Consider the following 23,853-nt stretch of genomic DNA (forward strand, 5'->3'; position numbering starts at 1 on the left):
TAAGTGCTGTATATAAGATTTGTTTTAAATATATAGTTCTAAAAATTATACATTTAATTTTTCTTCAATGTTTTATGTCTTCACTAGAAATATCCGTGTGATACCCTTGTTCTTCTGCTTAAACTTCTCGATACACTTGTGTGTGAGTGTACATATGTGTATGCATGTGTGTGTGTATTTTCTCGCTTGTTTAATATAGTAAAGATTATTTCTTTGGTTGTTGATCCCTTTTTCCGATTTTTTTTTTCGTGTCTTAACTCTTACATCAGTTTTGTCCTAATAATCCTCGTGTGTAATCTATTCGCATATATCAATCTTAACAGCTATGAGATTTGCATTCTATTACGATAACATAACCTTAACACATACGCGCGCTGCTGCTATGTATTGTAGCTCTCTCGAGTGCACACGTCATTCCGTTGATGTGACGACTGACGCGCCCAGAGCGAATGAGAGTCAAAGACAGTCAAGAATGTGTTTCAGAGTGTGTGTGGTGTGGTGTGGGAGAATGTAAATGACGATTGATTGATTGATTGAAAGTAAAATCTCCCCGAAGCAACGGGATGTCGATTGATGACGAAGCTGGAAGCCCGGTTGACACGATTGCGACGAAGTAGTGTTAGTTTGATCGATTGTACTGAGTGTCAAACTAACACAAAATTTTCTCTTGCAGCCGTGTTTCGCCGTTCTCGTTTTGATTCCGACTCGATACAGAGAGAGAATGTTGGTTGTAGTGGTTTCTTGGGAGCAAACTTAGTTCGAGTTGTATTTGTTTGAGTCCAGATAGTGCGTTGTGCAATTTTCACAAGTTACTCAAATGTTTATGTTGTTAGTTCTCTATTGGTGCCCAATTATTAGGTTGTTTTCCATAAAAATGAAGTGCCACGGCTCGAAAAAGTGAAGAAACGAGAAGATGACAGATGAGCGGGTAATTATACAGGAAATTCAAATGATGCAGTGGTGGTATCTCCAACCAAGAGTGAAGCATTGTGGAAGATCCGTATTGGGATGGAGCAGATATAGGGAATTATACATTACTCGTGAGGCATCCAATGTATTCTGAAAGAAAATTTGAATACCACTAGTGAGGAAGTGGGATTGCAAGGAACATTCGTCTTCCAGCAAGACAAACAATCGAAGCACATGGGTTAAAATACTAAGCTAAAAAAGCAAAGCCATGGGTTTATACCGTCTTTAGACATTACCCTTCTTTATCGACAGACTTCGCAGCCGGCTGTTAGAGTACAGGAAAATTACGGGGCCAGTGCAACAATCCTACTGACTCTAACTAGCAAGCACCGCCTAGCCGAGATTCGAACATAAGACGACTGGCTTGCTAGACCAGCGTCGTACCTCGAAGCTAATTGGGCGGCATAAGCTATAACTTTTGAATAATACCCTCATATAGCTAAAAACACCTCCGCAGAGCCCGGTAGAGTATTTATGGAAATTACTACATAATTAGGAAGTGTAATGTTTACGTTGGAAAAATTTCATCATAAAGTGGTTATCGAGATCGTCATCGGAGCAAAAGCAAATTCGCCAAAAAATTATTTACGACGTTGTGAAAAGTTCGACTACGTCTCATAGCTGGACCGGGAAAGAGCTGGCAGTCCATCGTTCGAAGGTGTCCCGCGTGATGAAGTCATTCAGGGAGTCACAGACGAACCAGTTACGGTCAATGTTGCAAATCGAGCGATAAGCCAACGATGCCTACTATCACGCGAGCGAGTATAAGAAGCATAGTATTAAATATACAGTCACCGCTGCTGCGTGCAGACATTCTGCTACTTACGCACTCGCGAAAGCACAGCCTTATATCGTCTTTCTACATAGCTTACTCGCGAGTCAAATAACTCGTAAGAAATCAGCTGCCCGTAAGGGCTAGCGGCGCACTGGGATATATATTTTGCATAACTTTTTGTTTTTTTCTTCATCTTCGCCCTCGATTCTACTCACGGGCGGGAGCGTGAGCCCTCGCGAGTAATCGGCATCAGCAGCTCGGGCGGTAAAGACAAACAAGAGCGACGACCGTAGCTGTTCGCTCGCAAAATACACACTCGAAAAAACTCGTCGCAATACATGCGGTACGTTCGTTAGAATGAGTACGCGAGTGTGAGAATATTATACCACACGAGGTGACGGTCAGGCACAGCTGACTTCCCAAGCAGCACATTTTTTGCGCATATGGTTGCAGAAACTTATTTATGACTAAAATTAGTCGTAAATCGGCTGTCACAACTGACTTGTAACAACTGTGCTAGTAGGGTTGCTGAAAGCCAGGAAGGTGTTGAGTCTGCTCAAACGTCGCACGAAACCTCTGATTCGCGATGCGATAAAGAGGGCGCATGCGTAATTCTGGTTTGTGCAAAAAACGATGAAACATTCTAGTCCACGTCTTCGAGGTCCAGAAAGCACCGAACCGTAATGACAAACAAACCACGGTGGCCAAAACCAGCACCAGGAAGCTGTACCGAAAGTGGCTGACGAAACCGAGGTGCGTCGCGTGATGGACGACAAGGCTTACATCAAGGTGGACACAAAGCAATTGTTGGGCAGAGATGTAACGTTGCGCTATTACGGTTGGTCATTCCTAAGGTGGTGAGGAAGAACCAGGTGAACTAATTCGCCAAACAGTTCTGCCAGACCATCTTCAGAAGCGCTTGCTGCTCTTTTTGCGATCTCACGGAGGTGGTATGCTACTTTGGTCGGATTTAGAATCCTGCTACTACGCTGCATCCGGTTGATAAGTTCTGAGCCATCATGAAGGCCAGACTTCGTAAAATACCTTAGGTGTTGGAGAACAAGCTGGCTTATAGCCGAGTAAACAGAGACAGTGAGTAAAAGTATCAAAAGAAGTAGGTTTCATCATTTCCCTTATGAGTGGTGTGCCCACTTGGTCAATAAACGGTGGTGTGCTTACTCATAAGGATGCCGCGTGCCCATGTTCCTTCTGAAAAAATGCTCAAATACAACAATCATATTCATTTCCTGAAAGGAAATACCTGCAGCTTCGTGATTCCATAGGAACTCAACGATCAAATCAAATGCACTAAATAGCCACAAAACAGCACTGAGAGAATCAAGAACTCAAGAAATCACACGAAAAACATCCGCAGCAGGAACGGAAACAATCGCTCTTACTAGTTTTGTGTACGAAAAAAAAACTTCCAGCTAGTCTAATTTACTGAAGAGTGATTTTTTACAGGTCAGTTTTTCAAATTTTTATTGCTTTCAACTTATGCATAATTCGTGACAAGTGTCAAAACCAAACTCAGTGTCAAAATGCTAAATTTGTACTGCCTTCCGACTGTTTAATGAAGGAGAGACTTACACTCGAGCAACGTTTACAAATTACTGATTTTTTTTGTGAATGTGCGCTCAGCAAAACCAAAATTGTCGTGTTTAATGTGCTGTGCAGCTACACAGTACAATTTAGAAACTGTCAAGACATCTAGAAAAATGTACTCTTCAGTGAGGTTTATATGCCGGTGCTTGTTAATGGAGCTCGCTATCGGTCAAGAATTGAGTCTGGCCGATATGTGGTTTCCACAAGACCGCGTCACATGCCATAGATCAATTCTATGTTGAGTTTGACAATTTCGTTCATTCGATCGTAAAAAAAACTCCAAATTGTTCGTCCAGGTCATGAGATTAGACAAATCTAGACTATTTTTGAGGGGTTATATAGACAGTATTTTGTCTTCACGCAACCAGCAGCAATTGACGCTCTGCAGTACAATATTACATGGGTCAATGCGGAGACAATTTCGATTCGGTCTGACGTCCAACTGACATTTCATACCAGGCTTCAATGTGCTCAACTTTTCGGTAAAAATAAAACAAATCTCTCTCCTCCTACATCTCATCTTAAAGATAGCAGATTGATCATAACTTCGCTCAACACCATGCTCAATATCCTTTTTAACTTTGTAAATTTTTTGCTCTTGCTCTGGTTACTACAAAGAATGTAGTGCCCCAGCGGAAAAGGAAAAATCAGTACTCATTCCGTTCAAGACACAGGAAAGCAGCTAATGCCGCAAAAAAATGCTTTCCGTTCATTGAAGAAGGAAACTTCCAAGGGAGCAAGGGCAAATCGATTCCTCTCGTAGTGTAAAACACTGCCAATTGAGATTATCTCCTGAGCTAAAATTGAGCTATTCCGCAAGAAGTTTATTTATCAACATGTAAGAGGATTGCGGACTAAACTTGACATCTTTTTAGCACCTTTCGAACCACCAGCACCAATTCGCTACAGATTTTTGGTACCTCTTTCAACACTTTTCATACACTGGCCATTCTCTGGGTTCAGTTTTTTCGCCTGAGGGTAGCCGTGCAGCCGTCCATACTGCTGACGATACCCAGGGTGGATCTATCGGCAAGGAATTGTGAAACTCACATGAGAAGGGGCAAGCAGGTGACCATGATTTCAGATGCCGCCCTTGCTATTTTTCTCCTTACCGATCTGATGCTCCTGCCAGTATATGTAGTTTCCAAAAAGCTACTTAGTTTGCTTCATTTATGCTAAAAAGGAGATAAATGCATTACCGGGATCAAAACAACACAAACGACAACTGCACTGCATGTTTGGTATTGAGTTTCTGTCAACTGCAATAGACAGAAATAGAGTTGCGAGTCCCCTGGCTCGAAATCAATCATAAACCGTTCGGTCCGTGATAGTACAAATGTCCTAGACCAAACACAATCTGCGGTAACGCACAGACATACTGATGACACCCTGCTGCCCATAGATCTTCATCATCCCCATTGATATTCGTATCAATGGTTCAGACGAATTTCAGAATCGATGCCAGTGGCAAGCGGAGAAAATAAAGCCTGGCCAAAAGCAAATTTGGACGCCCCTCGTGCATCACCGGCACACTCCCTGTGGTAGGAACTGGAATCATTTAGCATAGCTTTGTTTACATGCTTATGAAGAAAAACCGGTGCAAGTTTCGTCTAAATATTCGGCCACATTGCGGAGCAATACAGAATGGAACTCGAACGATGTAAAAAATTCTTGCACAAACTCCTGAAAGATCCAGAGTGGTCTGGATCAAAGTTGGCGAAACTGGGCTACAAATGTCAAAATCAACAGTGTGTAATATTCTAAATGGTTATAAGGAGAACAGGCGGCAAAGAACTTTTAAAAAAACCGGACCTAGGGATCGCAATCTTAGAGGAAAAATATTGAGGTGCGTTAAGTCCAATCTTTCCTGGGATCTCCAGCCGAGATATGGCCTGAAGGTTCGATGCCAACTATCAAACCACGCGGAATATCCTGGTTCGAGAAGGATATTGGTCTCAAAGTGCCAGTAAACATCTGACTCACTTGAACTTGGCACTTGAAGCAGAATTTGGTAGCCAAAAAGCGTGCTAGGCGTTTGTACGGGCAGGTTTTGACGAAATTCAACGGATGTATTTCAATGGACGACGAAATCTTCGGGAAAATGAATTTCAATCAACTTCCCGGTCAAAAATTTTGCATTGCAACTGTACGTGGCGATGTACCAGGCAACTATTAGTTCATGTTTGCTGATTAATTCGTAAAGAAGCTCATGTTCTGGCAAGGAATATGTAGTTGTGGACTAAAGACTGAGCCTTCATCACTTCTTCGACAATGACACCAGGTTTATACATTTTTTTCCATGTTGGGTATTTTTATCACTGCGACCATTTGTTTGATCTATTGTGATATATCCCCATTTTACCATAGCTATGTTGTCAAGATGACGCACCACTATTAGAAGCGACCGTCATTGTTTGACTAATAGCATTTGTCCAGTCCGGTGATACATTTCGGATGAAGTGCACTACCATGCTGGGACTTGTTCTCCAAATATCAAAGGGTTCTAATAGCCCTCTGTTGAAGAACCTTAATCTTTTATTAAAAATTGCCGGACATCGGCATAACAGGTGTTCCGAGTCTTCTTTTTCTATGCCACATAAGCGACATATATCATCTTGAAGTTTTCCCATTTGCTTCAGATGATAGCGGCTCGGACAATGTCCTGTTATTAGACCAGTATAGATGCTTAGATCTTTCTTTGAAAGTTCCAGTATTTTGCGAGTCATTGAAATGTTTGGAGAGATAAACCGTTTCGACTGCCTAGCATTGAAAGTGTTATTCCAATTTGATTCCACTTTCGTACATTCCCATGCCTTCAGCTCCATTTTTAAGGCAGAAGCAGATAGGCCGCAAAAGGGCTCAGGTCCTATAAATTGATGAGAAAATCTGAGTCTTGCAAGCGCATCAGCCCTCTCATTTCCATCAATTCCACAGTGACCTGGGACCCAATATAAGTTGACTTGGTTACGGCAAGATAATTTTTGGAGTGATTGAATACATTCCCACACGTGTTTTGATGTGCATGTCGCCGACTTTAAAGCATTTAGAGCTGCTTGACTATCGGACATGATGCATATATTTGAATGTCTATAGTTTCTGCGCAAGCACACAGTAGAACACTCTAGAATTGCTTGAATTTCAGCTTGGAATACAGTTGGCCATCTACCCATAGAAATTGACATGTCTATTCCTGGGCCAGTTACTCCTGCTCCCACTTGGTTGTCCATTTTTGAACCATCTGTGTAAAAAACCGTCGAGCCTTGACGAAGATCGGGACCACCGTCTTCCCAGGAATCACGCCTAGGCTCAAATACACGAAAAATTCGGTCAAAGTTGTATTTTTTCGCCATCCAGTCTTCATTATTGATTACCAGAGGATTAATACTAATAGTCTTTAGAATACTGAGATGACCTGTAAGATCACCATCAAAGAGGTTCATAGATCTTTTGATCCTCAGAGCACTCTTTTCAGCTTCTAATTGTATGAACTGATGCAGTGGAAGCATATAAAGTAAAGCATCCAATGCCTTCGACGGTGTACTTCTCATTGCACCTGTTATTGAGAGAGTGGCTAGCCTTTGAAGTCTTTCTAGCCTTTTCTGAGTAGCTTTCTCTTTTGTTTTTGGCCACCAGACCAACGAGGCATAGGTAATCCTGGGTTTCACAATAGCCGAATAGATCCACTGGATCATCTTCGGTTTCAGTCCCCATTGCTTACCAAAAGTTCTTTTGCATATCCATAGAGCATTTGTAGCTTTGTTTACAGCTTGCTCTAGATGTGTATTCCAATTGAGTTGTCTGTCAAGAAATACTCCAAGGTATTTGACAGTGTCTGAAAGTTTCAAGAGTGTTCCTTTCAAACTTATGTTCTAACTTATCACTTCCTCGACAATGACACCAGGTTTATACATAGAAGAATGCTTGAAGAAACAGATTTTGCCATTCATTCATAAACATAAAGGGAAAGTTATATTCTGACCTGATTTAGTTAGACTACTCAAAAGTGGTAGTATGCAGCCAGGCTTGGCATACACTTTTCGCTTCGATTTTGCTCTTTTGATTACTGCATCTCAGCCAAGCAAAATTTGAAAAAGTGATGTATGGGGCGTTTGTAGAATTTGTTATTATCTGCAATATTGCTGAACTACGCATTACTGTGCGTTTTGTATTTATGGCGCTATGAGGCTCTTTTGCTACCAATCGCATTGCTGCCCTACAGCGCCGTAAATACAAAAGATAAAACTTCACTTTCTTCAGCATTAGTATAGATAATTAGTAGCTCTACAAATGCCCCATACATCACTTTCTGAAATTCTACTTGGTTGAGGAACAGTAATCAAAAGGGCAAAATCAAAGCGAAAAGTGTATGCCAAGCCTGTATGCAGCTAATGGTGTCGATTTCGTGCCAAAAGAGGTGAACCCTCCAAATTGTCCGGAGTGTCGAACCATTAAAACATTTTTGGGCAATTGACAAACAACGACTTTGGTGTCGGAGGGACAGTCAACAGTGTTAAAGAAATGCGTTCAAGGTGGAAGAAACACGTTGATTCAGTTCAGTTGCATCTTCAACTGTGAAGTGTATGATGAGTTCTATTAAGAAATATTTTGGAGATTTTATACTAAGGAGAACTAGAGAAACTTAGAGCTGGATAAAAATACTACAATTCAGTCATTTATGGGTTCTTCCGCGGTACTCTAATTCCTTTAGTACTGAATGAAACATGAATGGCAGCGAATTATATTGCCATGTCACATCACTCGCCTCGCAGAATAAGTCGCACTGTAGTCGTTCGACATGTAAAATTTTGTCATTTTGTCATGTACTTTCATGTAAGCTTGATTACATGTAAGCACCTTGTAAGCAGTAGAATTAAGGACCCTTTAAGCAGCCGATAAGCGGTTTGATGTTTATGGTTGTTTAGAAGCGGATTGCTTCTATGCGGATTGCGGATTGCTGTAAAGCTTGTTTATCGCTTTTGGGAGCGACTTGATTTGAATAAGCTTAAACATCACTTGTTCAAACACCATGCTCACATTATGCAGTTTTGATCGCTTTAAACCAACTAGTAAACAGCAATTGCTCTTGCAATTCAGTTACCCTTGTTTCTTGGATATTAGGGTTCAAAGACAGTTGCCCAATTATTTCTTCGAAGGTAAACAAGAAGTTCCACGAGGAAATGATATATTTATTGAATTGCAACTGGTCCTTGGTGGTGTTATCCTACCCTTTGAAACCGAATTTTGTATTTGAGCATTTTTTTTTTGAGAGTCAATTTAATACAGTGCCGATTCTACTAAAAAGTTTTTATGGATGAGTTATGACAAGAAGAAGGATTTAGAGCTATTCGTATAAACCTTGCATTGAGGCAACAAATCAACTGTAAGCGTTAAATCCTGCACAGCAGAACTCAAGGCGGACAGCGGTAAAGGCATGACTAATTATTACCGCCTCCATCGCACGCACGCATGTGCACTATGGAGACGGACGCACTTTATCCAAAGCTAGTTTTTCGCAGTTAACATCTTCCCTGTATCCAACTCATTTACATATATTATTTTTCAAATAGGTGTACTCAACCTTCGCTTTAGCTAGCAAACCATCAGTTCAGTTATTTATCCTACAAACTACCAGCTGTGTAATACCACTGATTTCAGTTCAACTACAGCATCCGCCGAGAAGCTACCAGGTACCATTCACATTTGATTTTCATTTCTTTTTTTTCAGATTTTCTCCTACACCAGGCAATCACTACAGGCCTGTGCCGGTGCCGGTGCCGGTGTCGGTGCCTGTGCGACTGTAAAACTTGCAATGAGCGAAAAGCAAAACCACCCACGCACGCACGAACCAACCAACCAACGCACGCACGGACGCACTCAACCGTCCGAAGAGAGCACTACATTATCGTCGGTATAAGTTCATTACCAGGCCAGCAGGGGCGCACATATTTCCCGCACTAATTGATAAAAACATCCACCGCGCGCGCGCTTCTCAACATCACCATCTCGGGCGGGCCCCTAAACGCTAATAATGGCACACCAAAGGTGAGTATAGGGTACGGTGTTTTAATTAAATTCAACTCAACGGCACTACCTTGACTGTGTTTTTTTTCTCCAGTTAATTTTTGATGGATATCGTTTTTTTTTTGTTCTAATTGTCATCAACCAACACAGTGCACTGCAGTGGGTTGAAATGAAACTTTGTCGTTTGCCAGAAACTCTGTTCCCTCTCTGTATGCAACCATCGGTAGATAATAGTACAAAGTAAAGGTACAAAATACCTAATTTTTTTTGAAAACGGCTATTCGACTGATGATTGTAACCAGTGATTAAATGTACGGAATCGAGGATTTATGTTTTGACACTTTTTTACTTCTTGTTCTTCGACTTCTTTTCTGGCACCGATTCGGCCTACTTTATACGTTATCGAATGCGTGTGAGCTCTATTGTTTTTTTTGTGTGTTCACACAATTTCGCTAGTCTACTATGAGCTCTGTGGCGGGCCGTACTTTTCAGTATTGTTCTGTTTTTTCTTCTGTTACTATACGCGAAATTTTGCTAGCCTTTTTTCTTCTTCATTTGCTTACTTTGTACAACATTTTTATTATATCATTATCTTGTTTTTATTTTTTTTTATTTTTATTATTACGATCTATTATTTGTTCTTACGAAACCAAATGGAATTATTCTTCTCTGTCGTCGTCTTTGTCGTTTTGCTCTACGTCATCAGGTAAGATGAGTATTGTTCTCCTGCTTTGCGTCAGTTTGCTCTGGTTTTTCTTTTATTTGTGTATTTTTTTCTTGTTGTTGTTTTTGTTTAGTAATTTAGCTGTCTGTACAGTGATGCATCGAGTGCGCTTGATTGCGGTTGAAAATAGTTTCGGGAAAAAGGGACACACATAGACTCTTATTATGATATGTGGGAATATGATAGAAAAATCGCTCTAGCCAACCTGTTTGCGTCTAATATGTATTGTTTTCCTCGACCATCCCATTAAACACTAGTTGATATACAGAGTTGCAGTGTATGCGTGACTACCCTCATGTGTGTGAGTGTGTAGGTGTGTGTATGTTTCTACTTTCTATACTTTCATTTAAGGGTATGATTAAAGGTAAAACGTGATAGTCTTTAGGGTTAAATAAATTCGATCTACTTGAGCTTTTCACTAATATTTGTTATTATATGATACTTTCCCTTGCGGCAGCTGCTGCTGCTGCGAGAAGAGTATTTTTCTCTCTGATAGAGCAATCAATTAATTATTTTACGGTTTGCGAATGAATTTTTGTTTTTTTTTTGTTTACTTTCACTTATTCACCCTGTTTGTTTTGTTAGCATTTGTTCTATTTTTATTTCTTACCATGATGCGCTAATAAGCTTTTCCACAAAAGACTTCTCTATCATTTAATTCTCATTCGCTTCGTTTTAGAATCTTAAATAAGTTATACAAAATATATAACGCTTTTTCCTTCTAAGTCGGCTCTTTTCTTCAACTCGCGTAAAGGCTCCGCTACGGGATGCGAACAGTAATGGCCACGTGCACTAATGTTTCCACGGAACGCTTCTAAACATTGCGGCTTGCCAAGCGCGAAGTGTTTTATTACATTCCTGCTAGCTATGTATATTAATTATCGTTTTTGCCGTTGATGATACACGTTCCCCCTTGTTGCAAGTTTGAAGCATTTTTTTTCTCTCTGTTGCTTGTTTTTCTACGGTTGCGTCATTGTTTTCCGGTCCGATGTAATACTGCGTTTATGGGTTGTGATTGTGTTTGTATGATACCGGCGCAGAGTGCCCTACCTAGTGAGTGTTGTTGGGAAGCTGCTGCTGGGAAGATACTAATGGCTCTCTCTGTACAACAGTTTGGCTCGCTTTGCTTCAGGCTTTGCTTTATGCTTTGCGTTGTTGCTCTACACGGTGATTTATCGGGCCACGACGGGTGGTGGTACGCAGCATAGCTCATACATACGCACACATTGTTTGCCGGGTGCTAATTTTGCCCATTATTCTACATCAACTTGGCACTTGCGACTTGCGGTGTTAATATTTCACTAAAACATACTTTTTTCTCCGTTCTCGGTGCAGATTTTTCCACGGTTGATGATTGATCGTAACTAATTTGGCAACAAATACCTAACACATTGCATGAGTGAGGGTTTTCAATTCATCGGGACTTGAATTTGCAGATTGTTTGACACTTTCGTACTTTTTTTTGGCTTCACTAGATTGAATGAATGGCAATCTACTTTTTAATTGGTTCAATTTCCGTAAGCTTGCTTTAATTTTAAGAAAGTTAAATAGGTGGAAAGTTGATATTTCTTCGGCAAAATTAGTTACTATTTACATTACAAACCATTATGCTTTTTTCGCTTGAGACTTCAATTTCAAGTAAGGTGAATTTCCGTTTTAGCACTCATTACTAAGAAGACCTCTACCAATAAGAGTAATACAACACTTTTTTTGAAAGACCCATTCAAGTTAAGTAACTAAGTAATGTACATAAGCAATTGATTTTCAAAAAATGGCTTTTCACATGAGACTTCAATTTCAAGTAAGCTTGATTCCCTTGGAAAGATGTCTTCGTACATAATATACTTATTAGTTCTCATCACTGAGAAGAATTCTCCAAGTTAGTAAGCTTCAAGTAAGCCTAGTTCGTTTCGCTTGTTACGTTTCATCGCTAAGAAAACTTTAATCGATGAGAATAGATGATTTAAAAAATGCCTTTTGCATGAAGCTACAAGTCTAAAAAAACAAATTCAACTAGTTTCCGTCACTGAGACGCACTGGGGTGCCGCGAAATAAATAGAAGCTGGAGCTCAGACCTTACAAAACGCATGTTTTGGTTTGAAAATATCAAGTAATTGTAGGATGATGAATTCATTTTTGCGTTTTCAATTTGCTTATCGCAAAACCAAATTACGGACTTCCAAGCTATGAGAATTTATTTTGCATTAAGTATTATAGAAAAGACGCGGAAATGTGCCCAGCCTGGGCCCATAAATCTTACTAACACAGCAGGAACTCCCACTCCTACTTTAAGAATCCCGAGGATTCCGCGATGGGGCGAACCCTATCGCGTCATGGGTATTCCAATTGTTAGATTTTCATACAAAATACCTCCATTAAACCTACTTCCAAGCAGTGGACTATAAATTGGATTTGAAATTAAACTTGAACTTTTATTTGCAATCAGACTTTAAATTAATTCAAATTAAACTAACTAGAAATTAGACATGAAATAGGCTTGAAATGGAGCTTAAAACTGGACTTGCAGTAGGACTTCAAATTGATAGACGTGAAGTCTATCGATAAAGAAGGGTTAAGTCTTAGAAAGACGCCGGCTATAATAGAGTACAGGACAATTACGGGGCTAGTGCAAGAATCCTACTGAATCTATCTAGCAGCCCCGCCTAGCCGAAATTCGAATGTACGACGACTGGTTTGTTAGACCAGCATCGTACCTCGAACCCAACAGAGCGGTTAAAATTGAACTTAAATTGGCGTTAAAATTGAACTTGAGATTAGATATGGAAGAGGCAAGAAATGGTACATGAAAGTGGTCATATCATAGGAGTTAAACTAGTCTTGATATCGCTCTTAAATTGTACTTAAAGTCGGTTGAAATTGGAAATAACTTGAGTTTCAAATTGCTTTGAATGAGAATGAGAATTGATCAAATTGGTTTAAAATAGTACATAAAATTCGACCTGAAACAACGCCTAAAATTGTAGTTTTGAGTTTATTATAGAGTGGCTTAATAAACGGGTTATTCAGCAGGCTTAAAGTTGTACATAAATTAGAATTAAAACTGTATTTGATATCAGAGCTGAAATGGTACTCGACATTGAACTTAAAATCAGTATTAAATTAAGCTTGAAATTGGACTTGAAATTTTACCTGAGATAGGAATCAAATTAGACTTGAAATGGAGCTTGAAATCGGACGTGAATTTGGATTTGTAATTGAACTTGCAATTAGAATTTGAAGCCAATTTAGATTTTAAGTTTTGAAGTAAATTGAACTGGAAAGACGTAGACGTAGAATTGGACTTGCATTTTCAATAATTAGAACTTAAAGTTTTACTTCACATTGGATTTGCAAACATATTTTAAACTGGACTAGAAATAAGACATTAAATGTCAGATGATTTATATGGACAAATAAAGAAATAAAGAAATAATGCTGAAATTGAACTTGGGAAAACCTTCAAGTTGGACTTGAGCCTGGATCTATTTTAACGCAATCAGTTAAAAAACTGCAAAGATTCTGGACTATTACATTAAAATTTCTGGACTTTCAGCTTAAGCCTTAACAGAACTAGCTTGTTCTACACTAAATTTAGAAGGCGGGAAACGTGCCCCAGTGTGCTCCAGTCTTGCACTGCTGCAATGCTGAAAAGATTTCCAGTGTGAACGAATTCTCTTGGAAAGAGGCGTAGAACGAAAATATGATTGTTGAAAGGTGCCTTTTCGTATGAGGCTTCAACATCAAGCAAAAGCTTAATTCGCTTATTAACTCTTATATTACTTACAAATGAGACTAAAAAGCGGCCCTCTAGGAAAGCGGCATAAAACTGGCAGAAAACGCATATTTTATAAAAATATGGTAGGCAGCAAAATAGGATTTTTTCAAATGTGTTTTCGCACGAGACTTCAATTTCAAGTGAGCTTAATTCTCTTGCAAAAAAAAGCGTTATATGGAATAAAAATTTGATTTAAAAAAATAACTTTTAACCTGAGACTTCAAATAAAAATAATGCATTTAGTAGTCTTCGGCATTAAAAAGACTTCGAACAATGAGAACGAAACGCATGAGAATTGATCCTATTCAGCAAAACATGATCTTTTAAACCATCTTCCATAAGAATGAGAATATCAATTTTATAAAAGGCATTTGTCAAAAGACTTCAATTTCTAGTAAGTTTATTTAATTTATCAGTTCTCATCACTAAGAAAACTTCTACCAATAAGAGTGAAACGAGGACTTCTTGAAGCAAAGCCATGGGTATAAACGTCCTGTTGAGAACATGACCCTTCTTTATCGAAAGATTTCGCAGCCGGCTATTAGTGTACAGGACAATTACGGGGCTAGTGCAACGATCCTACTGACTAAGAAGATTTCTACCAATGAAAATAAATAGTGAAAACTTTTGGAAAGAGCGGCAGAAAACATGAAAATAAGTAACAAAAATGTATTTTTGCATAATACTTCAGTTTCAAGTAAACTTGTTCCTCTCAGAAAGAGGTGTAAAATATAAATATAAGTATGATTTTGGGAAAATATCTTTTCTCACGAGACTCTAATTACAGATGAGGTTAATTCTTATAGAAAGCGTAAAACATACATTGCTATATAATATTTTAATTGTCTTCCCGTATAAGACTTCAATTTTAAGTCAACTACACTCGCTTATTAGTTCTCGTTGCGAAGAAAACTCCCACCAATTAGAGTAAAAAGAGATCCTTTTGAAAAGAAGTGCAAAAGGGTACACGAAAAAGTGATTTTCATAAGATGTCTTTTTGAATAGATATTGACTTAAGTAAGATGGATTCGTCTATTAGTTTTCGTCACTGAAACAATATCAAACAATGAGCGTTAAATGAATGTCTCTTGAAAGTAGAGGTGTGAAATGTGCATAAGAATATAAATTTCATAAAACGCCACTATGCAGAAGACTTCTATTTGGAGTAAGTTTAATTCGCCTTTCAGCTTTCATCACTAAGAAGACTTCTAATAATGATAGTAAAACGAGGTAGTCTTGGAAAAACCCTGTAATTTACCTGAAAACATGATTAAACCAATAGCTTTTCGCATGAGACTTCAATTCCAAGCATACCAAACAACAATGTGAGTTTTATTACACCTCTATTTTGATTTTCATGACCAATTTTGGTTATAAAAGCCATCATAAGAGTGAAATAAAACCAAAATTGTTACTTGAGATGCTTAATTATCTAGTAAGATTGATTCGGTTATTAGTTTTCATGACTGAGAAGATTTCAACCAATGAGAGTGAAATGAAGGCCTCCTAAATAGATGTGTGAAACATAAATTTCAGTTTTAAATGTTTTTTTGTATGAGCCTTCAATTCGAATAAGAATAATGCATTTAGTAGCTTTCATCATTAAGAAGATTGCTAGACAAATGAGACCAAATGAGTTTCTCTTGGGAAGTGGCTAAAAATCTAAATGCAAATTTTGTTTTTTAAAAACGTTTCATACGAAAGAGTTCAATTTCAAGTAAAATTGATTCACATAGTAGTTCCCATGTTTAAAATAACTGTGATAGAAGTGGCTTTTTAAAAAATATTTTTTCTAAGGAGACTTTAATCACAAGTGAACTTAATCACCTTGGAAAGGGGCCAGGGCTGGTTCGTTCACTTTGACTCAATTTTGATTCATTTGACAGTACCGTCTCAGACGAGCAAAATTTGACAAAGTTCTATATGGAACATTTGTAGAGCCAGCTATTATCTACAATTTTGCTGAATAAAGTTTTACCGTATATTTTGTATTTACGGTCCTACAATGCTAGTACCTTATTAGTGACTAAATGAACGTTCATTCAGTTACTAATGGAGTACTAGCATTGTAGCATTGTAACTTCAACAGATACAGCAAAACTTTATTCAGCCAAATTGAAGATGATAACTAGTTCTACAAGTGTTCCATATACAACTTCGTCAAATTTTGCTCGTCTGAGACGGTACTGTCAAATGAATCAAAATTGAGTCAAAGTGAACGAACCAGCCCTGGAAGGGGCGATAAAACCACATGGAAAAACAATTTTTGATAAAATACTGTTTTGCATGAAACCTTAATTTGACGAAAGAGGGAAGCGTTTGGTATGGGAGGTCCACGCTTTCTTCCATTTCACTTGATTTCAAAGAGCTGAATGGAATTGAGTATCATTTCTAATTTCACTTAATTCTTTGGAATTCTCTCTGCGTTACATGCTGCGCAGTTGGCTTGGCCGTTGACAACAAAGATGATTGATTCAAGCAATCGTCATTTTCCAGGATGCCTTCAAGTATTGGCTGCGTTAGTGCGAGATTAGATTAGTTGAAATCTTAATTTGTTGTAAGCTGGATTCATTCTTTTTAGCTCTTATCGCTAAGAAGACTTTCACTTATATCAATAACATGACGTCCCATTGGAAAGAACTTTATGACTTCAAAAACATATAATTTTTTTAATTGTCTTCTCGTCATTTGTAAGCGCTTTTCACAGAAAAAATGAATTATTGGAAAGAGGCAGAAAATGCACAGGAAAACAGTATTTTCTTAACTTTTTTGCAACGAACTTTCATTTTAGGTAAGCTTGATTCGCTTGTTAGGTCTTATCATTAAAAATAACTTTAACCACTGAGAGTGAGAGTCTTGCAAAAAGACAAAAATGCCATCAATCAATTGTATGAAATTCGTTATTGAACTCCAAATTAGTATTGCCAAAATTTAATTTAATTGTCAACTGCTTAGGACTCAATCAGATTATCAGACTTATAGCCAATTGAAAGTATCACAATCTGCAAATTCATCCGGAACTGCTGGATTTACTGAATTACCGAATGTTCTTAAAAGTTTTGATATTATGACGGGCAACGGGCAGCGGTTGTGTCTTGCCAGACCAACCGATCCTGTACGCTTTTTCCTCCAATTAACCCTATGTACACAATGAATTTGTTGATAGAACGCAACGATATGTTTTCTTTTTTTTTCGCAGGTTACCTAAAAATTTTGCCTCTAACATCATTTCCAATTGCGCACATCCTTTTATCGATGAACGCACAAAATCGAACGAACGAACGAACGTGTCTCAATTGATATTTGTTTCCTCTGTTTCTGTGTCATAACGATATGTACGATAAATATGTTTAAATTTTACGATTCTCTAACTGTTTATTACTTTATTTTTTGTCTCGTTGAAAACGAACGAATCTTGAATTGATCGTATACTTTTTTTTTTCTTAAATACTTTCAATGAACTACTGAGAGCTACTAAACCTAAACCGAGTTTGAAGCGTCGTCCTACAGCCGCGTCCCGACGGTAGCGGATAATTTTGATTGCAAACTAAACTTTTACAAAGCGTTCCCTACGTATTCCGTGCAGGATTGCCTCCCTGTAGTAGTTGATAATGATAATAATAACAGCAATAGCTATATAGTACGTGTTTCGCTTTTTGAAAGCAAGTAAACCGAACGAGGCGAAAACTTTTAATTTTTTTTTGTCTCTCTGATCTACTTTTTAAGCATTAATGTGAACAAAATAATAAATATTCATAAAACGCAATAATTGCCGAAGCCAGAATCGAGATAAAAACGTGTGCAAACACAAACGTATACGAACGGATAAAAGGTCCCGCTATTAAAACATCTATCATATTTATATCCCCGATGCTGCTGACAGCGCGCGGCGTGACCGTGCAGCTGCTTCGCATCGTCCACACCCTGACCGTTACCGGGCTTCGGTGAGACCCCAGCACACTGATGGATAAATATGTGAGTATTCAATCTCTATAATTGAATGTTAAGCTCTTTGACGATTTTACTGTTCCCTCCTGCTTCGTGTGGTTCGACCGCTCGCTCCTACTCACTTCCTGTGATGCTCTTTTTCCGCTTCTAGTGATACCTTCGTTTTTATTTTGTCTCCTTTACATCCCCACTGTTATTTTGTTACGACCTTCACACTCACTGTGTGTACTGTGAACAGTATTATTTTAATTTTCAATAGCTTTCCCACAATGGCATGATCCGGCATTGAAAATGCGGTTTGTTGTTTTTTTTTCGTTTGTTTTTAAAAGTTTCAGCTTCCTTTATTATTTTCCCTGTGTATCGTTCGCCATGATTGTGTTTGGGTCATTGTCTAGCACTGTGTACTACCGTCATTGTTGTTAGTCATTTACACTGTTTCCACACAGGTTTACATTCGCTGGATTTTCCAGAAATTCCCTCCCTACAACATAATACGGCTTTCCATCACTTTTGGCTGCTACGGTAGCTGCGCTTACAATTAAAAATGTTCGCCGTTTATCTGTCCACTCGTTCTTCGTTAATATTATAGCCTTAAAAAAGAGTACGCAGAAACATGTCAACAAACGCATTAAAAACTAGCGATAGAACCTAGTGATATCGGTTAGTAATTAAAATCTAAACGTAATAAAAACGAAACATTGCATTCATGTTTGGCTGTCTTTCGCGCATCCTTTACACAACTAAAAACGCGCACACATTTTGAAGCAGTCTCAAATCCGATTCCGGAGGTGGGGCGTTTTCTGTTTCCGGAAAAAAATGTTCTATTCTTTGGCGCAGTGGCGCGTCATCTCCATCGCGGACCACCAGCAGCAGTAGCAGAGCAGCAGACAAATCTAAACCTATGTACTGTGGAACCCCGCCGTCACTTCGTGGTGCCCACTTGGTGGCTGAGATCTTCTGGCTAAGAGTTAGCGTCGATGGATGGCAGATGGGAGCACTGCGCGCAGCTGGAAGCCGCTTAATGGATGGGTGCTTTCACGATGTGATTCGGGGCAATGTAGTGATAGCCTGGGATCGGCAGGCCGGCAGTTTCCATCGAAATTCTGGAAAAGAAAAAATGGACAGGTGGAAATTAGCGAAACCGTGCGTTTGATTTTGGTTGAGAAAACTACCAAAAAGAAAAGAGAAACAAAAACCAAAACGATCAGTTCTTATTTTGTAGCTGAATATTCCGCACTAGAAGTAGACAAAACGGACGAACACTGTTTATTTTTGATACAGAATCAGAAACTATGATAGATCAAGGACATTCTATAGTAACGAGGGAAAGCAGGGGCGGAAAGAAGAAAATGCTAGGAAAATCTGTGGCTAAAAGTTGTAAATAGGTTTGTAAATTGGATGCAAAATCAAAGGCTACCGAAGGGTAAAAAAACCTATGAAAGTTCAAAAGAAAAAATAGAATGCACTATTCGATTTAAAATTCACTCAAACTGAATAAATGAAGCAAGCAATCATTGTTTATTTGTTTCGATAAATGTTAAACTTTTTGTTCTCTCATGATTCATTTAGTGTATTACTAACAGTTGAGCATTTATATAATTTTGAAGAAATGTTGACTTCCGACGGAAAGAGTTTTCACATTGCTGGCATGACTCTCTTGTCTTCACTGGACACACAACATCACAAGAAAATAGAATAAAGTTTTAGTAGGTCGAAACGATCAAAAAATGATTGAAACCATCTTTTTGACGTTCAAATTATTTGAAATCGTTTTAACGGGAAACTAGCAGCCATTAACTTTTCGTCGGAGAGCCCAATTTTGGAAGCAGGTTTTGGGCATAAATGCTGGATTCTGTTTATAAAAATGTAAATACTGCTTTCTTCTTGCCAATCAGAACACAGCAAATATATTTTCATGAACAGAATTTTTGTTTCAAACAAAAAAACTGCTTTTGAAATTGGCAGAATCGATGACGGCTAATTTTACCATAAAACATAGTAATTTCCAGTTAAAGTAGAATAACAAATTTGTATCTAATTTGGGTATTTTCTATAAAGTAGTATTCCTCAAAGTGCTTAAATTTTATTTTCTTGATAGATCTAAAATATCTAAAATCTGAGTATGTACATTTTAACCCAAGAATTGATTAGCCAGTACACCCGATTATACAGATAAAAGTGTTTATATAAACAATGAAATTTAGTAACGGCTGGCAACAAAAATTTTGGATTTTTTCTGCGGCTTTTATGCACTACAACAAATGAGCTCAGAGAGAAATGAGAGTGTGTATGTGTTAGCTCTCTCTCCACATTCTGCCAGTATTTTTGGTTTGTTTTTGCTCTCAAAATAGCGCCAAAACAAGAAGCATTTCGCGAGCGCGTTGTGCACTTCTAGGAATTGCACAATCCGTTTTCTTTCTCGTGCTTTCAACAACAAGGATCCCGTGAGTCAGTGGGATGCCGCAAAAAAGTTTAACTGTTCCCACCAGTACATCCGCAAAACATTGAAGAGAGTTGCAATAAAGTGCCGAAAGAGGACAAGAGCCCCGGAATATACTGAGGGACAGATTTCGACGCTGAAATCCCAAGGCTGCTGGTTGATAAAAAAAATATTCCGGTAAACGTTTTGTTTTGGATGACGACTTTCCTTTTCGAAGACAAACCCTATGCTAGTCCAGCAGAAAATAACTCTCACTCAGTTTTTTTACATTTTAGGGTAAAGTGGTGCAGAATGCACCGCTTAAGCAAAACATCATTTTGCAGAGCAACGGCGTGTTTGTTCCACGGTTTTCGACTTCTAGAAGACTTTGGGATGTTTTTTACACTTCTCCTGGTGAAATTTTCTAACAAAAACCAGTATTTTTTTTTGTTATTTTTGACGATTTTTGGCAAGAGTCAAAATCATTATGTGGGGCAAAACGCCAAAGCCCGTGGACAAAACGCACCAAGTTTGCACAGCAAGGCGTTAAACGCAACCAGCAAATTTACATATAATCACGCGTTGTATAAACTCCTAAAACTAGGCTGCCGAAATGGCGGAAGCGTTCGTTATAGCGTTTGTTACATACGCTTGTTTGCTGGGATATAATGGGTTCATATCTCAACATAATTGGCAATAAAATTTAATCATCCACTTTTCTCCAACTGATGTGTGATGAAATATTGTAAGTTAAACAAGGTACAATTATAATATTGCTACATTTTTAATAAATAATCCGAAACAAAAGACGTACTGCAAATTAAAAATATTTTTTTAAATGTTCAATCCCGCTGTGATGCATTCTACCCCTGTTTTGTATTTTGAAGTTTTTTGCAATATATGTGAAAAATATGCCTAGTTAATGCCGTTTTTGTGATGAATCATCGAGTATGACAATATAACAATTAGATAGACTGTATTTATTATGTAATTTGCATACCGACTAGTGGTAAAAGCTTAAGAGAAACCGTGATTTCTTACATGTGGAATGAGATCGCGGATAATCGCTTGATTTTACTGGATGTGGCTATGTTTGATGCTTTTACATTTTACACAATTATGAATTAGCTTCTTTTACACCAAAATAAAATGCGCATTCACAATTTTACCAAATAGTTTCCGCGTTTTTAAACAATTAATAGCATGGGCCATTCTACCCCCCCGGTGCGTTCTGGACAGTCTTCCCCTACAGGTTAGCTTTCAAAAGGAAAAGTTGGTGCCGACTTTGTCCATTTGGCCCCAGGACAGTTTGAGAAGTTAGAGCTTTTTAATTTTTCTGTACTTTGGTGTCAATTTGACCCCGGAATTCAAATTCCTATACCTCAGCGAACCTGAGCATGAAATGAGTACTGTTACCAGGCAGTTAGGAGCGTCAAACATAGCTCTGGCTCTCTGAAGCCTTTGCCTAGCACCTCCTCTAGGATTTAAGTCTGACGGTCACGAAGCAGCTAGTGCGAACTTGAGCGCCTGCTCCCCAGGTGAGGAGCGGCTCAAGCAGCGTCTGTCTCGGAGCGAGCAACTGAATATGAAATGCTGTATCCCGCAAGCTATACCTAGGATGGTGGATCCATCAGCAGGATATAGGTATTGCGACCCCGGCAAGACAGTATACCGAAACTCTCATTTACCATGAACAATGGAAATGGAAATACGAAACTGATCAATCGGTATACGACACGGCAAAGAACCCGGAGACGATTGGTAACTTGGTACCTTAAATGTCCAAACTCTTCTGAACCAGCGCGAGCTGGCCTGCTTGCTCATTTGTGAACCAACTCGGAGTGGAGATCGTTGCTATTCAGTTCGGTGGCCAAATTCCGGAGAAAGGTAATCCCATTCAGACTATGGCAGACTGTGGACCTATGGTAGGCACTTCTTTCAGCTACCGCATCTACTACATATTTCTATCATGGCGATAGAAAGGCAGAACATGGAGTCGGTTTCGTAGTGTTGAGAAAGCAAAAACAACGAAGTATCCGGTGAAGGCCTGTAAATGGCAGAATATGGGTTTCGAGAATTGAAGGAAACTCTTTAACCACAGCCTAATCAATGTATACGCACAAAAAGCGATAGACGGCTAGAGGAATGGCAATCTGTAGCACCTACTTTCCACGTCTGAATATTCGGAATCCAAATGGAGACTCTAGCTCTCTGATCGATCATGTCTCGATTGACGATTGAAACTCTTCGGATGTCCTCGATGTGCGATCTTTTTGGAAACCAAATACCGACCACTCTGACCACTGTATCGTCATCAGTAAGATTCGTGCAAGGCTATTGGACGCGGCAAAGACTCGCATTGAGAGGACGCTGCTTTTCAATATCCAGCGGTTGACGGCAGACCGCGTGACCACGCTCAACGAATGACCAACAATTCGCAGAACAGCAGGAAGAAAGAGAAGATGGTATAAGTGGGCTATAGAGGAATCTTTATGGACACCTGCGAGATAGGTGGTAGACACGACGCGTGGAAGACAACGGAACAGCTGGTTTGATGGCAGAGAGTGACAGGAGAGAAGAACCAGGCCAGTTATCGCATGTTCACTGTGGCTAGACATCCGAACAAAGCAAAATATAGAGAGGGTTCTAGAAATACTCAGCCGCTAACGGAGCCTGTTGAGTACCAGGGCACCCTCCACAGTATTTTTGCCTCTGCTGCATTAAGCCGTTCACTGATGCAGTGGACCATCTTTTACCGAGCGACTCGTGGGATTCACGTGGAGAGTCTTAATATAAATAAAACACAGCGCTCCGGCAGCCTCTCTCTACCGGAAACGAAAGAGGAGAAGATGGGCATAGGGGATGGTCTAGAATTGAACTACACGCCGACTCGTGCTGAGTCGACGGACGACGAAAGTGGTGGAATAACCGTCATAATCAGATCTGGACCTAAAGTGGAAGATCCAGCTGAGAATGACATTCCGTGGAAACGAAACCTGACTAAAGCTCAGAAAAAGAAGCTAAATGGTTTACTTGCCTCTGGGCTGCCTGCGAAGGAGGCACGGGAGCAAGTGTTAACACAATCTGATTCTATGTCAGGTAAAAGGCAACGAGGATCGGAGCTGCTTAGCAGCGGAAAAAAACCGATCCCAAAAAAACAGAAGCGAATTCTATGCCCTAGAGAGCGAGTGGGACAGGTCGTGCAAAAGCAAACTACCCTTCCCGCTCGAAGGGGAGGGACAAGAGTGAGATCTACGGCAGAATCCCCCAAGCTTCCCATGGACTCCATTACTGGTGTCTCCTACAGGGAGGCCGCAGGTCAGATCAGAGTTGGGATCCTCTCTGAGGACTATCCCAGCACTGAACTGAGTACGGCACAACTAGATTCGATACAAGATGCTCTACTAATAGCCATAGAGCAGCAACGTAACGCGCAGGTTAAACCTAAGTTCTTTAACTGCTCGTACAAGTCCGGGCACCTGGTTCTTTCTTGTAGAGACCAGGGAACCTCGGAGTGGTTAAAGGAAGTGGTTCCTGGTTTATCACTATGGAAAGGAGCGAGACTCATTGCTCTGGATGCAAAGAACATTCCGCGCCCAGAAATCTATCATGCTTTC

General features: G+C 39.3%; 1 protein-coding gene across 1 annotated transcript in view; it reads right to left on the reverse strand.

The window, feature by feature from the left end:
- Window positions 1-16,750: 16,750 nt before the first annotated feature.
- LOC128738316 (poly(rC)-binding protein 3) overlaps window positions 16,751-23,853 on the reverse strand; it is a 286,215-nt gene continuing 279,112 nt past the window's right edge. Inside the window, exon 10 of the mRNA XM_053833361.1 lies at window positions 16,751-18,920. Within this exon, the coding sequence (XP_053689336.1) occupies window positions 18,836-18,920 (85 nt within the window). The 3' untranslated portion in view covers window positions 16,751-18,835. The remainder of the gene's footprint in view (window positions 18,921-23,853) is intronic.

This window comes from Sabethes cyaneus, chromosome 2 (genome assembly GCF_943734655.1).
Source record: "Sabethes cyaneus chromosome 2, idSabCyanKW18_F2, whole genome shotgun sequence".
In the NCBI taxonomy this organism is placed as follows: Eukaryota; Metazoa; Arthropoda; class Insecta; order Diptera; family Culicidae; genus Sabethes; species Sabethes cyaneus.